General features: G+C 32.1%; 1 protein-coding gene across 1 annotated transcript in view; it reads right to left on the bottom strand.

Moving 5' to 3' along the window:
• Nucleotides 1-27505, bottom strand: part of LOC123719959 (CUGBP Elav-like family member 4) — a 343252-nt gene that overhangs the window by 74331 nt on the left and 241416 nt on the right. Inside the window, exon 3 of the mRNA XM_045676305.1 lies at nt 16012-16137. Within this exon, the coding sequence (XP_045532261.1) occupies nt 16012-16137 (126 nt within the window). The remainder of the gene's footprint in view (nt 1-16011; nt 16138-27505) is intronic.

Genomic DNA, 27505 nt, shown 5'->3' with positions numbered 1-27505 from the left:
TTGAATTTGAAATTGGAACTGTCAAAATGACATTCAGTATGCATAAGAAAATTCTACGGAAAAATTTAACGGAGAATGTATGAGGTACTTACACTTGAGGTGTTAAGACACATAAGTTCATTGTAAAAAATGAGGTATTTTATTATACATTATTTTTTGTTTTGTATTTCTAATATGTAGCTGCATTATTAAAATATTAAATTTACCTCAATAGATTAACACGCCCTGCAAAGATTGTGTCCTGTAATTCACGAATGCTGGTTTTATGTGCATTTATCGTCGTGGAATTTATAATATTCGCTTAATTACAATAACAGCAATACTATAGACAATTGACACGATAGCGTCTTTCAGTACGAAGCTTAGAATTCTAATTTTATTTGCACTCGGAATGTACTTTAAATGTTTTATCGAATGGAAATGTTTCGAACTCGCTCTATTGTGTTCGATTGACGGAATACAAGCGTTTAAGACGCTTATAAACTTTCACGCTTAAGAAAAGAAACAGTATTGTTATAGGAACACAATGCCTATGTAAGGTTTTCAAGTAATGTTTGACACTTTAATTTATTTAGGTAATACAAATAGCTTTAATCCGGTAAAAAGTATTTTCTTTCAATGTGTAAAAGATCTGTTAACAAAAGACAATACTATATATTCCATCATTTAGATATAACTGTATATAGTTGGGATAAAAAACGTTATTGAGAATGAATATATAATGTAAATGATATTTTTATCAATTGTATATATTGAGACTTCTGTAAGTAAATATCTAATTATGTTTTATTAAATGGGAAAAATCAAAGCACGTTTTTTTAAAGGAAATGGTTAAGACACTTTTCTGATGTTACACAATACAAAAAGACTTGCAAGTGCACGGTTGCTTTTCAAAACAATCAACTGTTTGTCATGTAATAAAAATAGTTCTAAAAACCTTCAACTCAAATGCACTAACTATTGAAACTCAATTTAAACACGTAGCTACATTAAATTTATCTGTACCATCTTACATAAACGGTCATTACAACAAAATCGCTACAATAAAGAGCGTACCGCCCGAAATTCATGTAAAATTTCGCTTCATTATTTTTAATGGGCACACACGTCAAAATAAACGCGGAAGAATAAAAGAGAGATGACGTTTTATAAACAAAACTCAGTTTTTAATATACGCTAGGTTGGTTCTCACGCTTGGCGTGGCGAGCGAACGCGCGGAATATTTTAATGTACCAAGTTCTACTATAGACTACCATACCAGAGACTAAAATTTAACCCTAGCATTAGTAGTTTTAATATTAAATCTCGTTTAATAAAGTATATTATTAAAAAGCAATATGAAATTATAAACATATTATCTGTCAAATAGTTTTCATTACGACTGTTCTGTAGCGTTCCTCGTATAGAATTCTTGATTTCACGGACTACATAACATACATGCCTCAATCCTTTCAAACAACACATGTCCCGCTTTATCCTTTTTCTTTTATTCTCCTGGCTTTAACTTATGTACTACACAACTGTCATTTAAGAGGTTATTAAAGTCAATAAGAAGCCTTTTTTAAATTTAAACGAATTCCGTAATGGAGGGAAATTAAAATGCGAATTTTAGATGGATAATTATTATACTCGAAGGACGAGGAAAACGTTTTTTTAATTTAGTACGGTTTTGTTAACGCTCAGTTTAATAAAGCGTAAAGTATTGCGATATATTCACTTTTATTACAGTACTACTTTTTCTTGCATACAAATACTGTTTGATTTGAGAATGTATTTTTGGCAAGGTAGCTGAGGCTGTTACAGTAAAAATCCTTAGCCTCTAAAAAGCGAATAAAAATTACAATTTCCGCAGCCCGGACATACAAAATACAAACAACAAAAGACAATCTTTACACTCACTGTGTTGCTGATGAAACCAGTTACTTTAAGTTCCTGACATTCTGAACGCTATAAAGGAAAATCTGCAATATAGGATGTCCTTACGCGAAAAGAAAAACAATCAGTGCTCGTTTACAAACAAGGGAGCAACAGCAATAAAAGCAGACGACGTCTCAATCCGAGACGATCGTTACCGAAGTTACACGATCATTGGCAACATCCGAACAATTCAAATTTCAATACGAATCATTAACATAAAAAGGAAACGGTAAACGTTTAAAATTTTCTATCTTTGCTATTGATGAAATCGTGATATTGTTCCGTCATTTTATGTATATTTTTTATTTAGTTAATTATAAATATTTTGATTGATGACCGGATATTTCCTGAAATATTTATTACAGTTAATTTATACATTGCCGTTTTCAGCCTGAAACACTGTGGTTGAAAATATGTATTAGACATTTTCGGACCCATTTAGTCGGAAAGCCTTACGTTGGCCAATAAATAAAAACAACTCAAGTCTTTTACATCATCCTCACAATTTGTGTATACAATTTTGGTATTTCGGGCGACGTAATAAACAAGAAGTTTGCTCGTACAATTTTGACATATGAATTTTGGTGTGGGAAATTTAAATTTGAATTTCCGCCGGTTCGCAGCCTCTGTAATTAGAAGCTAATGAGCACGTACTCTGGCTTTGGGCATTTTTCCCGCTACACATCCTTTTTATTAGCTCGAATATGTTTTTTAACGTAACAAACGAAGTATGATTATTAAACTGAGACTTCTATTTAATGCATACATGAAATGTCTTTTTGTATAAATAAATTAAAATGGAAACAATTATCTAAAAGATAGAAATGGAAACGCAGGTATTAACGGAAAAGTAGCCAGACGATATATAAGACCATACCAAGTCAGGCACCATACAAAATAAAGACAAAATCATAATAGGTTATGTGTTTGTTTGCGAGTATCGTGTTATGGTGATAAATCTTGGTCGCAGGTAAACAGATCGATGGCTCTCATTGGCCGCCGTGCCAAAAAGGTGTACGGAAGAGAACAAAGGCAATTTGTTCTCCGATATTTATAGATTAGAACAAATAGCCTTAATGATCCTGGAGTAATCATTATAAATTAGACTGGCTTGAACATGAACATACTATTTCATTATGAATGATTAAGGCTGTGGCTTGCTTGACAAATAATTTATAATAATAATAACTCAGGATTGAAAAAAACTTTGCAAATACAAAAGCAGCACTTGGTTAGGTCATATATAGAATCTAGCTAACCACGATTGAGATCAGGTCATTAAACTTGAACATTTTTTATTACAATTTAAAATAAAAATTACAATTGGTATATTGTGAGTTAACTTCACGAAATTTCCTCATTTAAATCCAGTCCCATCACGCGTGCCAAATAAGCCACAATAATTCAGGTCAAAAAATTTCGAGTTGCGTCACGTACCCTCTAATTCGGTTGGGGCTGAAATCCTGCGGGGAATCCACTATATTATTTGGACATAATTCCTTGAGATGAGAGCATTTACCATATTTATTAATCAAATGTAATTAAGCATATATTTTTATAATATACGGTTTTTGCTGTAGCAAGTAATTTGTGTTAGTAATTTAATTGAATAATATTACGTATCTGGAAATAATATGACAAGCTTTTTCATACCTCTTTGTTAAAACTATTGGGCCTACCACGAAGTGACATCATAGTACTTCGTGGTAGCACAGTACATATAATATATATGTTAATTGTGAAAACGGTAGACTATTAAAATAACTCTAGAAAATAAACTTGAAAATACGCAAAACACTTGTAAGCAATATGCATACAATTCGGTACTGGATACATTTACTCAGATTCGTTTGAGGGCTCATTTTTACAACGCCATCCGAACTTTATACTTCAATGCGGCCATAATGATGATTTTATGCAATATGATAATTAGAAACCTTTCTCTGATATAGAAACAGGGTTTCTGAATTAATGATGATAATTACGCTAAAATACTTTTAAGCGTTGAAGAAGATTGAAAAGGTATAGAAAGACAGTCAAGATTAGATTTACAGTTAACTTGAATATCGAATAGTATAGTAGCTATTTAATAAAGTTAAATTAGTTTGATTTAATTTTATTGAGTTTAGAATTAGAATAGCGTTTTACAGTCACATTTACAGTATTTGAAAATTACAATTGTTTGCGTACCTTTAAAGCGCATAAACAACGTCAAGCAATATTTATTATATTATTATGAAATTTAGGACAAATAACTAAGCTCACTTGTTGTTGAGTCAAATTGGTGCCTAAACTCCTGCAAGTGCGTTACCAGCCATTCAGAAAAATTATATTTCTGCTTTGCTTTCATGCTGTGATATTTTAGATATATAGGATATATAGGTTCCTCGCTTTACCCAATTTTTGTAATAAATTTATTTATTTAATTCCAACATCATAATGTTTAAAAGCAATTTTTCGCTTGTGACTTCACAATTAAGTTGCATAAACACAGTTGTCATATTATTAGCCATGCCAGAAACATAGTTTTCTTAAGCCCGACGAACAGGGAAAGGCTGAACTAGAATCGACACTGCGGTTTTAGGTGCAATATCGGATTATGTCCTGGAGAGGGCCAAATGTGAAATTTTAGATCCCAATACTACAATCAGTTTACGTTTCTTACTTGGATTGAATATTTGTTTTGAATATTTGTGTAAGTTAACTTGAGAGATACGATTTATTTGACAGTCCCATTGGAAAGTTTAAATTGAACGTATAATATTTAACTTCATTAATGTACTGGTGGTTTAAGTACTTTGACTTTTTCTTATTCATTTTGTTTTTCTTCTTGTTGACCCGTTGGAAGTGTCTCCAGACTGAACGATAAAAGTGAACGCCTTTAATAAAATATTCCCAGCTCACTTTATTGTTCAATAAATTGGTGATACCATTTCCATCAATTGTTTCGCGTTTTATTATCATTACTATATTTGCCTGGCTTTCAATAAACTATTGCCGGGTTCATAAAGTAGAGGCCGTACAAAAACACTCTGATACAAATAGACAAGACGACATAGCCTTTATTTATCCGTCTCAGGATCGGGCCATCAATGTTTACGTGACCCGACTTTATTAAAATTCCTACTTTCGTCCTATTTTTCCTTCTTATTTGAAGGCGCTTTATGGTAAACTTAATTAATTTTCACTACGGTTCCTTCTGAGTTCACTTCGTCGGTAATTTTTTATTGTTAGATGTTCCGCTTTCTTCGGGAGATTTACGCGCTTTTCCAAGTCAATTTGATATTTGATTGCGTTTGTGGAAACAATGTGAATCTGGTGTGAACCATAATCAGTATTTATTGTATAACAATTACTTTAAAATAAAAAAAATAAAATTTGTTTACCACACGACGTAAATTATTACATTAGATAAGGCTCTTTACTATATAATATATATATGACGAAAAGGGCTTCCTATTATGGCTAACCTATATAGAACTATAATTTTCAATATCTTGAAGAAAACATCACTATAAACTTAACTCTTCTAAAATAAACAACATAAATAAGGGGCAAGTATTGATTTAAAATATTTACTCTAAATATAAACAACATCATAAACAAGAACTTTTGTTTCAAGAAATAATTAAGGTTTATTTAAAAATATCAAGAGCTCTCAAATGGAGTGTACTTAAGTGTTGACATTTTAAGAAATTGTAGATTTCTAAGCAAAATCCGAGTATATATTCGGTGAAGTGACCTTTGGGGAGCGCTTCAGACCGTTTTATCGACTATTAAGTAGATAGTGAGCTAGAACTCCTCTATGCCCACGGGCTGAATTTTATAATGACAGCTTTTGAGCACCGCTGGGACAAAACAAGCTTTGCTTACACTTTGAACAGAAATGAACTCAGAAAGAATTTAGATACTTTGTTATGATATAAGATATATGGTTCGTGCTAGTTATATGATTTATGTATGTGCCTTTATACAGACACAATAAATAATGTTTTGAATTAATAGGCATTAATAACTTGTGCTCGTTTTACAGTATAACTGTATTTAGAACATATACTATTAAAAATATATTTATATTTGATTAAAATTACTTACTGTTTTGATTATTGTTTAGCTTTCTTAACAACATTAATAGCAAGAAGATACCTACATCTAATACGAAGCAGTATGCTACAAAGACTATGCTAATGTTTAGTATTACTTTGTCATCGTGTATTACAATATTTACTAGAAGGCTTAAATGTAGGCCACTAGAGATCGCACAATGTGAATTATGCCGCTCCTAAATGTCATTATATGAGCTGCCTTAAGTAATATACTGTAGCGGATAGTTGAGATTATTGGTAAGTATTTAAAGAAAACTATTATAGCAAAATTGTTAGAGGGAATTGTTAGGAAATATCAACTAGTGATAATATAAAACGAAATTCGAAACGATAGCGCGTTTCGTTCGATTATGAGTGGATAAAGGGATCAGATCAGGGAAATGATCGCGTCGCTCTTGTGTGATCTAAGAATCCATAGGTATTGAGACCAAACATAGACATTTGTCTATGTTGGGTTATTTAACCCACCATCGTTTTGTCGTTTGCTTAACATTTCCAGCAGGTTAATTAAGACTAAATTTATTTAAATGTCCATTGGCCGCGCTCGCTTAAGTTCATAACATTATACACAATATGACAAGTCATCATTCCACCTCGTTGTCACGCTGTCGACGGTTAATGAACAGGAATACCGTTTTGCATCCCCCCCCTCTCAAACCTCCGGCGGCTGAGCTGTAATCAACTGGAGGCGTGATTCATTACACCCTGATAGAATTACTGAGGTAATCGCGTACGCCTTGGTTACTTTTTACTCCATGTTCGATGTTATAGGAAAGCTTTGTTATTGGTTCTCGTAACGTAAATCAAACTACCTGACTCAATCTGTTCCAAGGTCAGTAAAAGTAAATGTAAAGTTAATTTCAAGTGTTAACCAACTTGTTTGTAAAATTGTATTGTAATTATAAAACTTCACTTACATTATGATACTTACAGTAAAAAGTTACATTTGCCAATGTAACTTTTTACTTAGCACTTGTACGAATTTGCACAGTAGTACATTACAATCCAATTCCGCCACAAAGCGAAAAGGGCTTTAGATAACCCCGTTATCTGATTGGAAGGGTGAGATCGTGTTAAATCAACACAACGTCTTACAGACTCATGTTACAATCGAACTCTAAATAGACTGAAATATTTGTATGCATTTTGGCATATCTCAATATTTAGATGTCATCATATCTATATGTCCATAAATGAATAAATACGCCCGGGCATAATTAGAAGTAACCTGAAGCTTAGTGTAAAACAAAAGACGCAATACGCCATGAGGAGTTTTGCTTCATTTGTGATGGATCCAACGGAATGATCCGTCGTTCACTTCGTGTTCGTGTCGAAACTCCGTAAAACATAACAATCAAACAAAATGCACTTTAGATTTTGCTTTATATTACTAAATATTTATCTGTGTTATCTAATTTGATTTCAGAAAAAAGTGATTTTATACAAACAATAATGAGATTATAGAGATAACAGAAACATTCACAAAGAATTACTGTTAACTAATCCAGAAAAGTCGGCACCATAAGGCGAGATCTCATTAAGATTTTCTGATTCCTTAAGATCTAGTCAGCAATATTCGAACGATTCTTTGACCTAAGATGAGATGCAATGAAAGATGGGAGATAACAGGAAAGAGAAAAAGTTAATTCCAAGTTAGTTGGAATATTAAAATTGGATAATTTGTCTTTTAATCGCATCTATGGATTTCCATTATACAACTATGGGCCAAACTATAGTTTATCACAATAATTTATTAAAGGATAAAAACTACTCGAATCACGATGATAAGCACTCCATTCAAATCGATTTAGTATTCACTAAAGTTAACATTCAAGAGTCAGTATCAATATATCGGGCGTTTAAATCCTGACGTAGCAAAAATCAAAACGCGACGTCATGATTACGCGCCGAATCGGTACTGTGAATTAATCACCACTTGAAAGATCGCATGCCTTGTTAACTTAAAGATGCTACTTTGATTGTTATTTATGATTTCATTTCCGCTTTTAATTGTATCGATGTTTCGTTTTAATCTGTAAATAAGGTACAATAAATAAATAAATGAATAAATGGCTATTGAACTGTTTTCCTAGTTTATTTTAATTATTATTTCAGTTCGTTATGAAACACTGTAACGGATTTGTATGTGGAAGTTGAAATATAAGCTAACACAAAATCATTATTTAGTACGGCAGATATCCATTTTTCTACTTGCATTACCCCCTTTGTACTCTAATAATCCTTAAGCCTTTTGAAAATCTAGGTTACGTATTACTTCTAAAGATGTGTTTCATAAAAAGTAATTAATTATCATACCAGTATTCCAAATTTAAAAATCACGATGCGTAAACGCATGGGTTAAGTGAACATGGTACAGTTTAATTTACACTGTTTATATTTACGTCCAAAGTCACTTATTATACGAGAGGTGTTTGAATAATACCTCATTTCCCGGGATCGCCTCATTACCGTGATATTGCCGGGGTAATGACAGAACATAAATCGTACCTATGTGAGGGAGACCTTACAGACTTTCTGGATGATAGAGGAGATTGAGTAGGACTATCTTGAACATAACGCAGTGATTGTTTAATTTAAAGTACAATACAGACGCATTACGCATTTAATAATAACATTTATATAATTATTTATTCAGGCTATAGACGAGAAACATGGAAACATCTTGCTTACTTAAATGTGTATATTGGATATTAAATGTGTAAAACTCCTGTAAATAAAAGGCAGTAAAGTATCTGAGCATTGTTGACTTGTGGCTTAAGCATGCGACTCTCATCCCTGAAGTCGTAGATTCGTTCCTCGGCTGTGCACCAATGGACTTTAATTCTATGTGCACATTTACCAATCTCTCGAACGGTGAAGGAAAACATCGTGAGGAAACCGGCTTGATTTAGACCCAAAAAGTTGTCAGCGTGTATCAGGCACAGGAGGCTGATCAGTGACTTGCCTATTAGAATGACAAATCATCACACGAAACAGATAAATAAATCTAAGGCACAGACCTAAAAAAAAGGTTGTAGATTTTTTTTAAAGTGTCTCAACAAATAGTCAATTTACGCTACTATATTTAACAAAATCGTATTCTGAAATTACTATCATTTTTGTTTAAAAAACTATAGCTAGGCAAAGGTATAGTTTCTATTGAATATCAATTATTATCTGTACGCGACGTCTTGTATAATTGCCGCCATTATTGAAAGTCTTATCTATGACACTGACAACTGTTTTAAATGAATATTTTAAATGTCTTTATTGAATCATAATTAATTTAATTTAGTTTTTGATTTATAAATTCTTACATTTCGCAATCATAAAACATATATTAAATTAAGAATATCTTCATTCAAATATCATTTATTAATAATTTTAGAGCTTGAGTTAAATTTAGAATAATATTATAATTAATAAAGATATATAGATCATTAGGCGTATCTCGGAAACCCATCGGCGTCGGCCAGCATAGGCCGTATTTCTTTCATGATTATCAGCATGAAATACTGTAGTTGATGAAAGCAATTGGCATGTTTCTCGATTCTAATATTTCAAAAATATAGTTAATGAATTTCAATAAACCATTTAGTGTTTTTAATATATATTATTATGTTTTTATATATTAGTATTAATATGAACTAAGTACCAATTAAAAGTACATCAATATATGAATTTATAATATACGTGAAGATGGATGCATATAGTGAAAGAAATGTTCCTTTTTATAGTTAAACAACCTCAAGCGTCTATATACCAGCCAGATTATTTATATTTAACTACAGTGATTTAAACCTTCTATTTATAAGTATAATTTAATACTTTATTATGATAAAACTAATATTATTTTCATTTTTATCACATATGAAAGATAATTTTGAACTCTTCGCATACAATTTTATGAGACAGCGGTGTGTCTTAATAGTTGTTACGTTAATTATAACGTATTTGTTTCATTATTTTTGATAGTTTTTAGTTTCTAAGTATAGGTATTTGTAATTTAGTCCAGACCACAACCACTCTAAAGGCTACTCCTTCAGATTTGTGTCTTTTTGGGGTTCTGGTACTTTTAGTTGATTTAGCAATAATTATAAACTAAATAAGAACGTTTCACGAATTAATTTTTAATTATTTTCAGATAATATACAATATTTTCATGATCCATAGATTACATAATCTTATAAATCATAATTTATAATGTGTGTGACAAAAATACTAGAGGTGCTACAACTCTTTTATGCCTCAGATTTCTGTATCTGTTTCGTGATCATTTATGACACGAGGTAAATGATTTGGTCGAATTCATTTCAAAGTTTGAATTATCTTATATGCCTAATATATCTTTGCAGCGTTTCAGGTTTCTGTCGGTAATAAGCAGGGAATTACACATTTGTGGAATGCGGCTGGTCATTACCAAGTAATATATGGACTGAATATTCGAGCGAATGTATAATGACATCACAGGCAATTGAAGTTGTCATGTCGACATGATAAATATTTATTGGGATAATTGAAACTTAATTGGCAGTATGACAATTTATACACAAAACAAAGTATATTACTGTATAAGAATAAAATTAGTCATTAGTATATATTATAATGTAAATTGAAACGAAGCAAGGATACAATTGATTATTATAATTAAATTGATAAAAGTAATAATATATAGGTAATATACATTAAGTAATAAGATGAGTTAAACCCTTCTTTTATTTGTATCTTTGTAAACTATTAAAATTGTAATTAGTAATCACAGTTATTGAAATAAGGTTGGTCTTTTTCACGTTTGTTTTTGTATCTAATGCCGTAAACTTTTATATGTAAAAATAAAACAATAAAAGTAAATTAATTCAGTTTCATATGTCGATAAGTATATTACACAGATATTCTACCAGTTTATTGCATATCTATTATACCTTTATTATAACTGTAGAGAGAAAATATTAGTTAGATCTAAACAGTAAATTAAAACGACGAGAGCGTTGCGTTGTGTTAACCACAGCAAAGGGCCGGCTGTTCACGCGCTGTAATTTCCCGCGCTACGCGGTTGATTTGTGGCGTTGACGTCACGTGACGTTACACTGTAGCATCCAGATGTGGAAATGTGTAATGAGTGACCAGTGAACTTTGGCTTTCTACCTAGCATTTAATATTATCCAGCTAAAGCTAAAGACGTCATAAAAATGTTTTAGACCGCTTAAGCCTCAAGGGTCCTTAAGGCTTGCAGTAGGCATTTTATCTAAGAGTCTTGACGAGGAATGGGAGAGTCAAAGGAATTGCTGAAGTGAAATTACCGACAAATTTGACAACATACGTCTAAGACCTAACAGTGATATTCCACGGTCATAAGACAGGTGCGTTCAGTCTCACAGTGGAGAACTTTTTAAGAATACCTTTTTTTAAATAACTTTTTAAAACCGATATTCTCGACGTCACTTAGGCTAATAAATCTGGCGGCATATGTATCTTAAAGGCTATTTGTTTATAAAAGCTTTCTGCAATAAGAAATAGTAGCTTATAATATTTTGGAAACTCTAAAGTTATATTAATACGTGTATCAAGGCTATGAACAACAATCTATACTTATATTATAAATAAAGTACGTGAGGTTGGGAGTAATCTCTGAATCTACTTTTGACAATACGAAGTCACGTTATCTGTGAGTTTCATGAGCTTTATGTACCTTGTAGATATATTATTCAGTTCTAGAAAAGTTGTTGAGCTTGTTTATCAAAAAAATCTTTTATCATTTATAAGGTAAAACAAAGTTTGCCACGTCAGCTAGTTAGGACTTAAATGTACAAGCAAACGTGTCATTTTTATATTGATTTATTGACAGCGTATCTTTCGCCTGGCGACCAAATTACTGTTTATTTAGTATAACAAATTCAAAATGTTTCAATAACAAGTTACATTGTTTTAGTGGATGTTAGAGCCCCTAAACTTAGGCTAGGGAGACCTGCACATCAGGGTACTCAGTATGGTAGAACTTCAAAGAAGTATTTAATATGATATTAAAAACATCAACTACAAGTATTAATATCAATAAAAGACGTCTTAAATAGAAAAAATACTCCACCATTCGAACAACCACATTCAAGCACCTTAAAGATATTGATAACGTTTCAATAAAACAGCTTATAAAGGTCTCACAAATCTAAGTCACGTTCCGAAATATGGAGTTCGTAAGAGATAAGGTGTCGGCAATAAAATATCGCGAATCACGCCGCGATCCCTGTCCCACGCAATGGGATTTCAATTTTACCACTTCACATGTTTCGTTGGTTTTGCATAAGACACACGGGACGCAAAATTGCTTAGATACTTAGAATCTTTATATTAAATGAAAACACTTTTTAACCGCATTGAAGATATGTATTATTATAAACCTATAATTAGTTGACATAATTTTAAATCACGTGGTCTTGGTGACCACGCACGCTGTAAAGCACGCGAAACGTCGGAAATTATTAAATTAAAATTATGTAAAATAATTATAAGTTTATAAGAATACATGTAATGTGTAAAAGCTATGTTAACAAAAGACAATACTGTCTTTATATTCCTTAGATTCAAATAAAGAGTAAGAAAATGCTATAAATACTTCATAGATTAATAGACTTCACTTGTTTCATTGCAACTATGAGTAATTAAATACTAAAAACAAAGCCGTTTAAGGAATTATGTTTGATTGTAAGTGTGAGAAGCCTCATTCCCGCTTGCTAGCTGTTCTATAAAAACGAAAGACCCCAAGATTCAACGATTTAAGCCTTGACTTGTTTGACTTATCCGGCATTATGAGCACACCCTTATTTCACACCATCACACAACACAGGCGAATTAGGTATATGTAAATAACGTAAATGTTTGAAACTATTTATACATAGTATGTATTACATATTTGGCTATATCATTATATTGTTTTATGGTATGTATAATTTATGTTAGTATTACGAAATATATAAATAAAATAATCTACCAGACACACATAGACACAGAATTTAACGTAGAGTACTGCGATAAAAAACATATTTCCAAGAAATTTACTATTAGTAATAGAACAGTTGAAGATAGTAATGATAAGTAAAACGACCGAAAGGATAGGCAAAATCACATTCAAATTCAAAGATAATAAAGGCGAAAGGGCAAAGCTCGGGATGGAAAGCGATGACAGCTCAAGAGATCGCCACAAAGAGCTGATGTGAACTGTAGAGGTCAGTGTCGGAGGTGAAGTACTAGGTATGGAACTATTCAAATTAAATATCTAAGCAATAGTGACGCTCAAGTGAAAATAAATAAAATATCCTTCCAATTCGTGTGTCCCGTACACGCATTTCGTTATAACCTCATTCCACGTTTTCCCTTACAAAGGACAATAATAAATGTGGGCATCCCCTTTGCTAGCGATTATGTAACGTAGCGTATCCGAGTTACGGATCGCGGAGTTTTTGCCCTATCTGATATGGGCCTATTCAGCAAATTACGACTCGAAACCCATTTGTTTCGAATCGAGCGAGAAAAGATGTGTAAAACGAATGACATTGTGATCTGAAACCGGGTAACGATCGTGCTAATACTGTGATATTTTTGAATTTGGAATGTGAGTGACATTATCACATTCTAAATTCAAAAGATTTCAAATAGATGTTTGTAAAATTTCCTAAATATTTTTAACTTTAAACAAAAGCAGAAATGAAATCGAGTTTATTTCATGAAATTGTTTGATAAAAAGTAATAACTTACTTTCATACAAAATAATAGATTACTGTGGTAGAATGGAGTGCCTCAACTACGCTTCCGTGTCTTTTGTACAGACAAAATAAAAGCCCTATAAAGATTAGACGAAGTTTGGCACTAGAATAATAATAAGCTTTGTTTTCAAATTTAAATTATTATTCAAGTAGGCTTCAGAAGTTTAACAATTTTAAATTACCATCCGTTTCAAGAATTTTACTAGAAACTTGTTAAATATTATCCTTGAAAATCTTTGTTGAAGTAATTTATAAAAATATTACAGAGAGTAAAACAGAATTATTTAGATTCCAAATTTATTTTTTTATATAAACTCCAAACATTAAACATTCAACAAAAATTACTACTTTGTACAATTATTTAAAATGAATCAATGAAATCGATGATATCTGCAACCCCGTGCCCACTTAATCACGAACTTTACAACCCTGTATAGAGGTTCTGCCTTCGATTCCCAATGAAACAATAATCGCTTCAGTTTCAGCATTCGGCTAATCTAGTTGATTGTAAAGAAATATGCCTTTTAATTTAAAATACCAACATTTCTTTAAAATAACTAATAACTAGACTGATTGACTTGATTGTCTGAGTGATTGCTCAGTCAGCATCTTTCTTATTTATTTCTTGAATTATATTTATTAAAAGTTGTTTATGTAACGATAGGAATAGAATTTGCAGTCCAGTTCATTTATTTCCATGTTCCAATATTACATAGTGACATCACTTGTGCAGAATAAGGCCAGGTCACGGTGAATAAGCATCATTAAATCGCCGCAAACCCCAGCTCTTTACGGCACCATTACTGCTGAATCGTAAAATATCCTCAATATAGTTCACACTTCACGCGTGCCGAGGCGTACTGTTTGGCTCAACAGAATGTTATACGAAATTTTATTTGTACTAAGTAGTTATTTAAGAGCTTTCTAGTAGTAAATGATACTGAAATTACTACTACAAGACCCATATTCACACATTAAAGTCATTAAAACGAACGCTTTTTCCATTGGAAAGGTCTGACAGTAGCTCGCTACCATTACGAATACAAAACTCGAGCGTTTATCAGTAAGTAGGTGATCAGCCTTCTGTGTCTTTTATGTTCCTCTGTAACCAATCTAAAGTATCTACTAAAGAAGCTTGATTACTTTTTCAATTTGGAACATCAGGAAGCTTTTCGTGCTGAAATTCCACTTAATTTATAATTAAACCGTCGCCAACGATGACTGAAAGATCGTAAAATGAGTTTATCGCACCGCGGCGCCGTGTGTCATTAAATCATTACAATTTGGACTACATGCTTAAAATTAAATAATGAATTAATTGTAATTAAAATTACGAGTACTATACATATGATGTGTATGTTTTGGTGTAAATTGTTTCACTTTTTTAATTAGCACATAATTATAATTCTGACAATGTAGTAATTACTAATTTAACTGCCTCTGTAGATGAGTTATTAAACAAATCTCTTGATTTTAATCTCGGTAAAATAATACTTTTTAAACTAATATAACACCAAACCCAACTATAAAATAAGAATATTAATATCGAAGAATTTGAGGTCCCTCATTAATTGTTATAAAACAGTATATCTACGAAATATATTGTAAACCAACGAATCCACTTCAACGCGTAAATAAAGACGTTCAGGCGTCGAAAAAACCGCGGCGCGTCATCGCAGTTTACGAGCGCAAACTCAATTAAAATCCGGCGAAATTTCGTCAAAATGAAATTAAAGTTGCGTAACGCTGTCGCATGACGAGTTTCGTGGCCGTGTTTCAATTTGAATTACCTAAACATTTCACTAGTTCGCCTGCGGTAGATGTCGCTAACTGCCAAAATGAGCCTCGGTTACTGGTTTTGCATTTCGTGTTATTCACGAATTAAATGTATTTTAGTTAATTTATTATTTTATTTATATAAATATCGTTTTACTTGAATATTTCTTGTTGAATTTCGAAGATCATATACGTTACTAATAAAATATAAAACAAACCCTCAATCTTGATGATTTTTTATTTCAAAATAATGTTATCCTCAGTATTATCTTAGTTTTGTCATCATATTTTTATAAATGAATTAAAAAAAATAGTAATATTGATACAAATAATATTTGGACACTTTTGTAAATTCCTAAAGTAGTACTGATGATAAAGATCATGGAGGATCTGCATGGATACAATACGTAAATTTTATTTTAAAGATAGATTGTTATAAGGCTTGAAAAACTAACCTTTACTCGAGCCGTCGGGTCCCCTAAGTATGGAGCACTCTTCTATAGTACCGAACGGCGTAAACAATTGGCGTACATCCTCTTCCGTCTGTTGCTTGCTGAGCATCCCCACGAACAACTTGCGATCTGTGAGGAAATATACACCTTAGTCAGTGTCCTGCACACTGGTGCAACACCGATGGCCGAAGAACGCTAATTAAAATCAAAGTGAAAAACTTTTATCAAACTTGGAATTGTAATATTTATTTAGTGTATTAAAGGTATTTTTAATTAAATTACAATCACGATCTTCGACTATAAAATCAAACATATGTTTTTTAATCCGTCAAACGAATTCGATAAAAGTTTTCCACGAACTGTTCAAAGGGCACTTTGATTAACGTTTCTATCGGCCACGAGCGACACCACATAAGCCTAGCGGTGTTGCGTGGCGCGGCGGTAAACCCGACCAGGCCAATTAAACCCCAGATTGACAATTTTGGCGGTTATCGGTGCGTGACGGACAAATATGACCCTAGCAAGATTTGGTTCAGGGCTTCAATCACGATAGCAATAAGAAATAGTATAAAATTTAGTTTATAACGCAATTGTTTCATAGCATCAATTCTTACATTGCAAAATATTGTGACATACTATTCGATAATAGAAATTGAACAATTATTATTTACATCTATTTTAAAAAAAAAATGGCCACATAGTTCGCAGAGGTAAAAAAGCTCTATCTATAAGTGTGTTTCAATTTATTAATGCTGTCGTGATACTAGCACTCTGTCAGTCGCCGCCGCCCCGACACGCGACCGCATTCCACCATTATGCCTCCACTACACAGGATGTAAATCCATGAATATCACAATCACTATGCAATACATTGCGCCGTAAGTCTCTCAAGTACAGAGCTTTAAACTATTACGCACGCGCTAAGCGATCGCAATGTTGTGCTCTAGGTTAAGAAAACTTAAGGCACAATGTACAACATACAATATGATTGGATCCACCCCCTGTGAGCTTCAGGCTTTGGTGAAACAAACAACCACAGCCTTCTATAAAACACATATTACACACAGTTTTAGTCAAAATGAAACAACGAACAAAATTCAAACCCAGACCAACACAATTAGCACATTACACTAAATGGTCTTCATGAAATTGAGGTTTTCGCAGGAAGTGAAACTCTTACAGGTATAAAAAGTTTGCGGTTTCCGAACATACATACACGGTAAAATAAACTAAAATTAATATTAAAAGTTTCACTTTGGTGAAAACTACGGAAGCCTCAATGTATTCATAGTATAGCTTACAATGACAATTTTGACGTCTTAGCTGATCATTGACTAATGCTTCTATCATTAAATGTGAATCTAGTACAATTAACCTTGTTAAATACAATACTATCTACATTAGAGTAATATGGTACTTTTTGCGCATACTCCAATGTAAGAAGCAATGTATTATAAACGTACGCGAATCATACTAAATCACGGGTCAGATGTGCCTTTACACCCGAGCGCGATACCCAATACACTACTAGCGGCAAATTTTGTACGTGTTACATTGGCTCTTTACAGAAATTAACGTTATTTTCATGTAAATAAACGACAAAATAACAATAAAACACTAATTACTTCTCGAAAATGAATACAAAAACAAAATTACTGTTACAGCACGACGATTACTAAGTGCAGAGTGAGTCTGTCGTTCGATGTCGAGTCTAGCGAGTTGGGAGGCGAGAGTGCCTAAGAAAATATAGACTTTACAAAACAAATAAACTTCACAAAAATCCATCAATTAGGCCTTTGACAACAAATAAGTATTTACCCAGAAAAAAATATGGAAGTTAGAAATTTAAACGTAAAGTGGACAAAAAGTGATAAAATAAAAGCGAAAAGGCCTAATTATACCACAAATTAATTTACACTTAGTAGGGCTTGGACAAGGATAATCTCATTAATATCATTATTTTTTGCTGCCGTCTGTGTCATTATCGTAAAAGAAACACTGAAATTATTTAACACAATTACACGTCGGTTCACAGACCTCTTGTACTACTTTTAGTTATTAGTATATTATTGTACAATTTGATAGATCTTTCGGTAATATTGTTATGCAAAGTTAATTTTAAAAGAGAATCTTATACCGAATTATTTTTTTATTTAAAATAAAATAATGTTTATTTTTTATTTTATACTTGTCTATTTATATAAATCATCCAATCACCCAGATACATAGTATAAGTTATTTATAGCGTAAAATAAAAAGCAAGGCCAACTCGTTAGATTCGATGTGGAACAGCTCCCTTTGCTATCTGACAGTGTACAGTACAGCCTATGCACGCACAACAAACGCTACCTTAATCCACCTACGCGCGCTGCCTTCTGACGCCCCCTGCAAAATAAGAACATGCTTCACACGCTTTCCACCGCTCGACTTAGCTCAATGGAAGGAGTCTTCGTAAGATGCTGCTCTAACAATTCAGTGATCCGAGAGAAATTTTTCGTCGTGGGATTTATGTCATAAACGCCATGTGAAAAATTAAAATATTCGTGACTGTAGAACTCACGCCAGACTTACCTGTATTGTTGGAATTGATAAATACTATTTTTTTAAATTTCTTTCGGATCGAATGTAAATAATAATCAACAAAAATATAATGTATGCAGTATTCAGATACCTCACTTGTATTCGTTCGAAACTATGCGTTCCATGATTTATTTTTTAACAGTATTAGATATTGTATATTACAGTTAAGTTTATCTATTATGAGTAGGCATCGAAATTTTATCTGTTTATTATATGTCACTTGACGTTGGTTATTTTAAGCAGAATTATAAAACTGTTTTCGAGTTCGATCATGTTATTATTTTATCCCTAGGGACTTGCTTGGTAATATGAAATAATTATTAGTGACGTATCCACACGAGACAAAATTTAAATTTTGGAATTATTTAACCAATTACATCTATTTTAAACTTACAATATAATTAATAGTCAATCTATGAAGTACTGATAAAAACTGAATCACGAATTTTGATATAATACAAGCAGGTGTCATGGGCTACTTTATGGTCAAAAAATATTTAAAAATATTTATATATATATAGTGAAAAAGAAAAAAAGATTACTCTTATAAAGATGTTATAGATATAGATTAAATTAATAATTCAGAATAGGCTACACAATCGTTCAAAGGTTTACTCTTGCGACATTTAAAATAGGGTCACCGGTGTCTAATTACAACCTTTATAGCGTCACGAACAGTGAAAAATATCTACCTATAGAAAAGGTCGAAGGGGATCGTACGTGTTAATTAAACTTTAAGCTTTTGGTGCAGATTTCCTTATGCTCGAATGAAAATATCGGTTAAAAAGCATGATGTAATAATATATTCAATCAGGAAATGGCTGTAAATTTTTCATAGAACCTTTGGGACGTTAGCCGTTGTTGCATATTATTTTCATAGTCTCTTAACCAGTATCGTTTTAAAAATACTGACAGAAGTTTCCACCAAGTCCACCCGCTAAACGCTTGGCGAAGTAATGTCATATGTTCATACGATATGGGAATCCAGCAGACGGTATTAATCCAAACTGATCTTAAGAAGATTGCCGATACTATTTGTAGTAGAAGCTACACTACTTACCAAGAATAAAAAATATCTCATTGAAACTATTCTTTAGTCAAAGACTCTGTTAAATACAAATTATGATCATACATAAAGTACATACAAGGGAATAAAAAAGGAAACATTATATAATAGGGAAACTTGAAATTGCTAATGTTGTGATAGAGGCTAAACAAGATTTGTTAGGGTGTACGGCGATGCACGTGGCCCTACATTGCCCAACGTTGGCCAATATCTGGCCCGGGCGGTGCCGGTCATTAAATTCAGATTTATGCACGCTACCGGGATATCTCTCCCGGGCGACTCCGCTAATGACCGGCTAAATTGTGATAATTTTGGACAGGGTTGGAACGAAAATGTAAAAAAGAAAAAAAAAATACGCCGTCTTGTGGAGTCATCTAATGATTACAGCGTGAATACATGACAAAAAATGTAATAATAGTGTTGTTGCGTAGTATGTTGTTATTTATTTGGGGATGGTATAAATGTAAGGAAAGTCGAACTTACTTCATGTACACGTACACATTCAAATATACAAACAAGTAAGAGTGAATTAATGAAGGTTGAGATGTAAGATATGATGATGAGTGATCTGATATAAGTCAACAAAACAAAAATATAAAAAGATGATAATTTGAGTGTTGACAACCCTATCATACGAGTAGATAATAACTGTGTGAGCAGGACAGAAAGTGTCGCCGGCTTAGTACCGAAAGGAAATATGTTCCGATTAGCCAGTTATTAGGTTTTAGATAATAACTCTCGCATTCCTTATTATTTAGAGTGTTATGGTGGAACATAAAATAAAACATTACGAAATGTAATGCCTTTTAAAGAATTTTGAATTTAATTAAAAAACTTTACGATGTAACTTTCATCAGGGAAGATCCTTTTTAAGTAATTGTGCCAAAAAGGTTAAGATAATACAATGCTATTACTATTTTTAGAAAAGAAGAAAGAAAAAGCTACTGTACACAATAACAGCACTAGGATTCCGTGTGTTGTCTTTAGGATCTTTACATAACTCAAATTTATAAATAAATAATTTTTGCACAATAAGGATTTTTAATGAATGATTTTCTTTTTAAGAAAGTGGTTAAAGATGAAAGGGCCTCGAAAGGAGATAAAGCGTTGCGCGAAGAAAGTGAGTTTTTTGGGTTGCTTATGTATAGGTTTGCGTTGTGTTTGGTGTGGTGTGGCGGGTGTTTGTTTCCACAAAAGTCAAAAAGGAATGTACAATGTAATAAAAGTTTGATACTACTTCGCAATTATCTACAAATGTCACTTCAATATATCTGCCAACTTCAACTCTCACTGACCCAAACTATTTGGCTCAAAAGGGATAAGCGATATACATAGCTGTAACAATCATGATTGAATTGCCGGATGTATCAAGCTGCACTAATTGGAGGGACCAAATCCGATCGCACCTCAGCAACGTCTTAGTACAATCATGATGATATGAAATTGTAAGTAAAGTATTGATAATTGTAGAGACCGTGTAGAACACTGTAGCCCGTAGTGGCTATGCTTAAAACATTCGACAACATAATTAAATCACGCTTTGGTTTGAATTCCTATTACCTAAGTTAAACTTGGTATTATAGTTAGTTACCTAATGGTGAGCAGTGTTGGCTTAGTGGCTTCGGCGTGCGACTCTCATCCCTGAGGTCGTAGGTTTGATACCCGGCTGTACACCAATGGACTTTCTTTCTTTCGCATTTAACATTTGCTCGAACGGTAAAGGACAACATAGTAAGGAAACCGGCTTGCCTTGGACCCAAAAAGTCGATGGCGTGCGTCAGGCACAGAAGCCTGATCACCTACTTGCCTATTCGATTAACGATTACATAAATGATCATGAAACAGATACAGAAATCTGAGGCCCAGACCAAAAAAGGTTGTAGCGTCATTGATTATTTATTATTATTATTACCATAAGAGTGTAAAGGGCAAACCATCTCCTTTGATGCGACGCATGTTATAGCAGAAACTGCTCACTGACACCTCAAAGCAGCTGACTTAGCCACCTTTTTTTACGTAGTAGTAGAAGTAGGGGTTTTGACCCTCTTCATTAACCAATAAACCACTGAGTTGGGGAGAAACAGTGTTTAGAAATGTATGGCCGTGTTGCTATCACCTGGCCTGGACAATTACACCTATACGTTCAGCACTCAACTTGTGAGTAAATAAAAGATGCGATGCAGTTTCTTATTCACTTGTTTAGGTCCTCACATGGTATTATAGTTAGTACGTTACTTATTTTAGATTTTTAAGCCCTAATTTTGTTATTATATTTTAGATAATTTAGCCAAACAATCGTATTGATGCGTAATCATTTGGCTGTAAGGGTTCAAATAAAGAAAACATTCATACAATTCAGAGTGGACATCAATCTCTGTTGGATCTAGTTACCTGATTGAAAGTATACCTGTGGGTCTCGCATCCATCATGCCAACATATTGTTTGGTTGCAGGATAACAACGCATCGGTTGTCCGGGAATTTATGAGGGTAACATTATTGATGAATTTCGTTTGGCATTAGGTTAATGTAAATCGAAAAACACTTTTATGAATTTTTTAGTAACGACTGTTGTTTTAACGATTATCAAAGCACAGTGAATTAGTAAATAGAAATAGAATAACTGTATATGGAATTAAATTGATCTGCTTATGTTGAATATATTGAATATGTTTTGTTATTAACTCTTTTTATAAGTATTTAGGAAATATACTCTTAGCTTGCGTAACATTATTCCGCTCAAAACGTCTTCTATTTCGTTAAAGCTATTAAGATTCTATTCACTAGTTTTCTTTCAACTCAATAGTTCAGAGCTGTGTTAGCTTGAAATTCACTACAAATAGCTTCCAGGTAGCGAAAATGCAGTTGATTCTATTAATTAACGATGCTGTTCTTGCCTCATCGCGCTAACTTTGAATGGTCAATTTCGTTCGTAATTGCTTAAAGATGCCTTAGAATAAAGGTGGTTCATGGTAGACTATAAATTAAAACATAATTTTTCATGTTGTTTAGTAAAACTATGACTATTTTAATCGTTATATACTTTATAAACAATCATAAATCCATAATTATTCATAATCCAATCTCACAAATCGGTCCTAATCCTTCAAATTACCTGCAAAAACATATAAAGACTTTTTTAGCGTAATATCATAATTTCTACTAAACAAAAACGTATTACATTTTGGTTTTATCATCGGGTATTACGATGAATTTAATACATAAAACATTTTATTACTTTTCTCACTTAGAAGAAACATCACGTTTATAGCATATTAGTGGTTATACAGAATCTAGTGTTTTGTATCTGTCTTAATACAATATTACAACAACAAACATTTTAATCTTAATCTTGAGTGGGGCGCGACGACATCTTGATTAATATAACAAAGCACGCGTAGAGCTAGTACATATTTGGCGGGGTTATTGGTGCCGACATCAGTCTAAAGATATTATCTTGTTTCAGTAACAAGGGTCGGCTTCGTTAAAATCTATATTAAACCGCCCTGTGTAATGGTTAAGTTACGAATGTGGTCGAAATTGTTGTTAGTCTCAAATACATGCTTAATATTTATTGTACATTTTGTGTGTTATTCGTATAAATATTAGAAGTTATAAGGGTCATAAGTTGTTTAAATAGATTTTATTACAGTAGTATTTTAATATTGAAATTCCTATAAATTTTTTAAAAATATTTTTCGTCCGTCTTTCGGACATAAGAACACACAAAAATAATATAAATTTAATCCAATATTTTTTTTATATCTCCCACATTTCCATAATAATATAACTTTTAAATACAACCTCTATATCATCTTGTTTTATTTAATGGCCTGAATCATTATTGTAAAGCTCACTAAAGTCCCAACAAATCCAGTTGAGGCCTGTCAATTAAGTCGAAAAATATTTAATTAAGGTAAACAAAACCTTTTAACGTAGTCAGGTTAAATTGCATCTACACGTGCTGTGCACCGTTAATTAATGCATCGGATTAATCCAGTAGTGCGTCGGACGCTTGTCATTGTCAGCCTTCGTTAGTATACTACAGTGACCATGTGTGATTTTCAATATTATTAAACTAGTGTCTATGACTTTTGATCTACCGCTGTAGAATTGCTTACTTTTCCATACTTCCTCCTATACTGAACAAACGTGGTATGTCATCAATGATTTGAAAATTTTAAATAAAAATAATTGAAAAATAAAATATTAAGTATTCAGAAACGTGGTGGATCTCAATTCGTAATTAAATAGCTGTTCATCACCTGTTACTAGACATGACAAAAATAATACGAGCATAAATTGGTTTATAAGTAGAAATGTTACTGATATATTGAAGGGCCTCTATTCAAGAAGCCTTAGGGTCTATCGGATTATGTTCATGCGCGCTATTTAGCCGGGGCCTTTTTTCAAACACTTTTGTAGTTTAGATTTAATAATGGACCAAAAATTTAAAATTATGTGAAATCATTATAAGTTTATAATAATACATAGCTTTAATCCCGTAAAAAGTGTTTTCTTTTAATAACTAAAATTTATTAAAAAAATTATTTTAATAAATGAAACTACAAAAGTCTGTCATTATCCGTGAGAGCATCTGTCTAATTTAGAATTTATAAAAAAAAAACTAAATTATTAACGAACAAAATCGCTAATCAGCCTCTTATCAGATTACTTGAAGGTCCGGGGCAAACGTCATAATGCTAAAACGGATCGTATCTCCACCATTAGACCTTATAAACGTCACGATAAGCCCTAAAATACGTTTTATGACAGTGACCGTAATTAAAAATTTGAGTTTAGGATCATTAAAGTTTATTGGCCCATTAGATTATAGCGTTTTTTTGATATGAAGTGGACAGGTGTGCCCAGTATGTTTAATTCTTATTGCTAAATATTTTCTCTTTATTGAAGTGACACTTTATCGGCGTTGGAAAAAACTACCATTTTACCATTCACATTTTTGGGTTACGCGTCACATTTTCCCGTTACGTGCCATCTTTTTCTTGTCCCTACCACGGTTGATTCGAAGAGATTCAAAGCCATTAATAACTAAAATATATATTAACGATAACAATGATAGTAATAAATCTATTACAATTAATGAAATTCTGTAATAATCTTAGTAGCAATAATGTAAAATGAAATAATTGTATTATTTGTATTCATGTCTATGATAATAAAAGCCTTTTGTTAAACTTTATCTTATTTAACTTTATTTAGCCAATTTCTGTAAAGTTCTATAGTGTAGATCATTTTTCGAAAAATAAGATCATAAACAACTTTTCACTTCTTACGTATTATTACATTTTAACTAATTATTAATTTTTAAGGAGACACAAGATATTCTAAGAATAACCTATCCTGTGAACTAACATTACTAGTCATAATAATACTTAATATTGTTGTCATAAAATATAATGAGTAAAGTATTTATCTTAAAGTTAACTTTTTACTAATAAATGAATATGAATGATATGTCGATTTCGTTAGAAACTGTTGATACTATTAAATTAAATTGTATACTATTTTGTTAATAATGTAAAACTTACACTATGATAATTATAGCCATAAATTGTTTCTAGTTGCTCTGTACGCAAGTATTGCTCATCAGGGAATATTCTAAATCATTTATATCTTCAACAACACCTTTTTACTTACTTTGTTTATAATCCTTATAATACCTGATACTTTGTCCACCGTATATTTTAACAGATCCAAAATTGTAACTCGCAAAACCCGTTTCTAAAAGTAAATTATGACACCATTCTGTATTGCGAACAATCCGACAACTTTTAATTGTTTACAATAAAAACTTTTATCACACCAGCTTCCTGTTCAGCCATTGTCGTTCCAAAACATAACATATGATTTTTTTGTCTTAATATGCTTGTGATTTACGCGTTCAATTAAAACAGGCGATAAATAAGACAATTTATTAAAATGTTTAGACGATGATAATATAAAATTGATGCAATATATTATTGATTTTAAGATGTCGCACTATATGATAGTCCTCTTTGCGGGTTGGACAAGCATTTATTGTTTTTAAGTACATACTTAGTTCTAGAATAAGCTCTATTTTGTATTTCAATATATAAGCCTTCGGACACGTATATATATTAATAATTGACTTTATAAACGCAGTCCATGTACTCACAACTTTATAATATGCTTTCAAATATATAAGAAAAAATGTTTTGATATAAGTTACATAACGTAATAAATATATTGTTGTTCAATATTTCAGTCCAGTTTTAATATGAGCAAAACGTTTTGCAAATCCTTGACCTACTTACCAACTTCCTGTCTCCACTAACCAATGAGGGATGAAAATTAATCAAACCAGACAGCGGTGCTGGGATGAGAGGCCCCAACTCGTCTTAATGACGAATGAATGAAAATTGTCCTAATTATAACTGTTTATTCTCAAATCCGTCGGTCATTTTGAAATCTGTCGACACAGAACTGTTCTTTATGGAATGTTTTAGTGTAGCAGTGCTCACAATTTTATAGTTGGTATTTCAGGAAAGGAATCTTAAGTTTACTTTAAGAATCATTTTCTAAAACCCTCGGGAATTAATGTACCAAATTCTGAATGAGGAAGCAGTAATTTTTAAACCTCATTTAGGTTTACGTCCCTATTTTTTAGACTATAAATATTATACTATATAATTTTCACACATTAAAGAAAATATTAACAGGAAACATTTGATGAAAATTTGTAATCCTAATCATCTTATCAAGTTTTAATACAGTAAAGTAGCTAGCTAAGTGCAGAAAAATAAAGGTATATTTAATAGCAAGAATTTTAACTAGAAAACCAAGCCTTTGTCGTTTCACGGGGGAATTAAACAAAACTGCATTGTAAATGTCTCGAAGTTTAAGTTATTGGCTAGGAACAATGGTACAATACCTACTTACACCCGCGAGACTTGTTTTATTGGTCTTCAAGAGGAGAGTAATTATTGCTATTCGCTATTGTTTCTTAATAATTGACTACGAGAATTTACCCTCATTGATTAATTAAGTAACTTCAAAGTATAAAGGTCATAATATAATAGAAATCTGAATTTGATTGAATATAAAAGATTTTAAGTACATATATAGATTCTAAATTAAGATAAATAAAGATTATATTTTTTAAATTCTAAATCTTGCGCACACTATCTTTTGAGTAAAATCTGTTGAAATTTAAAGGCAAGGTTTAGGTAACATGACTGAAGCATACCTTTTATTCATACAAAGTCATAGCCTCGTTTGAAGAATGTCTTTCCTTTGAAGGCACTCATGTCCTGGCCAAATGAAATGCATCCGGGCCCTTTTGACATATTGCTCCATTTTGAGGTTTCGAGGAACTACGATACATTTACAAGATTACAAAATAAATTCCCTTTTTATCAAAATTCAGTCTAATTTTAATATTCTATATTTATAACAAAAAAAGCATATTTAGAATCAACATTTTAGATAGAAAATTTAGACTTATTTAATTTGATAACAAACAGATGATGATATAAAACGTTTCAAAAATTAATTTTCCATGCTTTAAAGTATTAGTCCAATTTCTATACATTAATCGCTAGCTAAGAATCTTCTTATAATTGAAAGTCCCGGGGCAGAGTCATTCCAGTAACAAATAAAGTAATTAAACTGAGGGACCGATAGGAATCGCCGGGTATCGATGACATTAAACAATCAATGAGGCTATCCCGGACATAATGGCCCCGGTTGCGGTAACTTTGCCCGGGAGATATTAATATTGAACTCTGCGCTTAACATTTTATATCACGAAGCTTAGATGGCCGCTTTTGCTTTTAGGACAAGTTGCTTTCGATTATGAGTAGCAGTTT

The sequence above is a fragment of the Pieris brassicae genome, chromosome 2 (assembly GCF_905147105.1).
Source record: "Pieris brassicae chromosome 2, ilPieBrab1.1, whole genome shotgun sequence".
NCBI classification, from domain to species: Eukaryota; Metazoa; Arthropoda; class Insecta; order Lepidoptera; family Pieridae; genus Pieris; species Pieris brassicae.
This window is presented reverse-complemented; position numbering and strand designations above follow the sequence as displayed.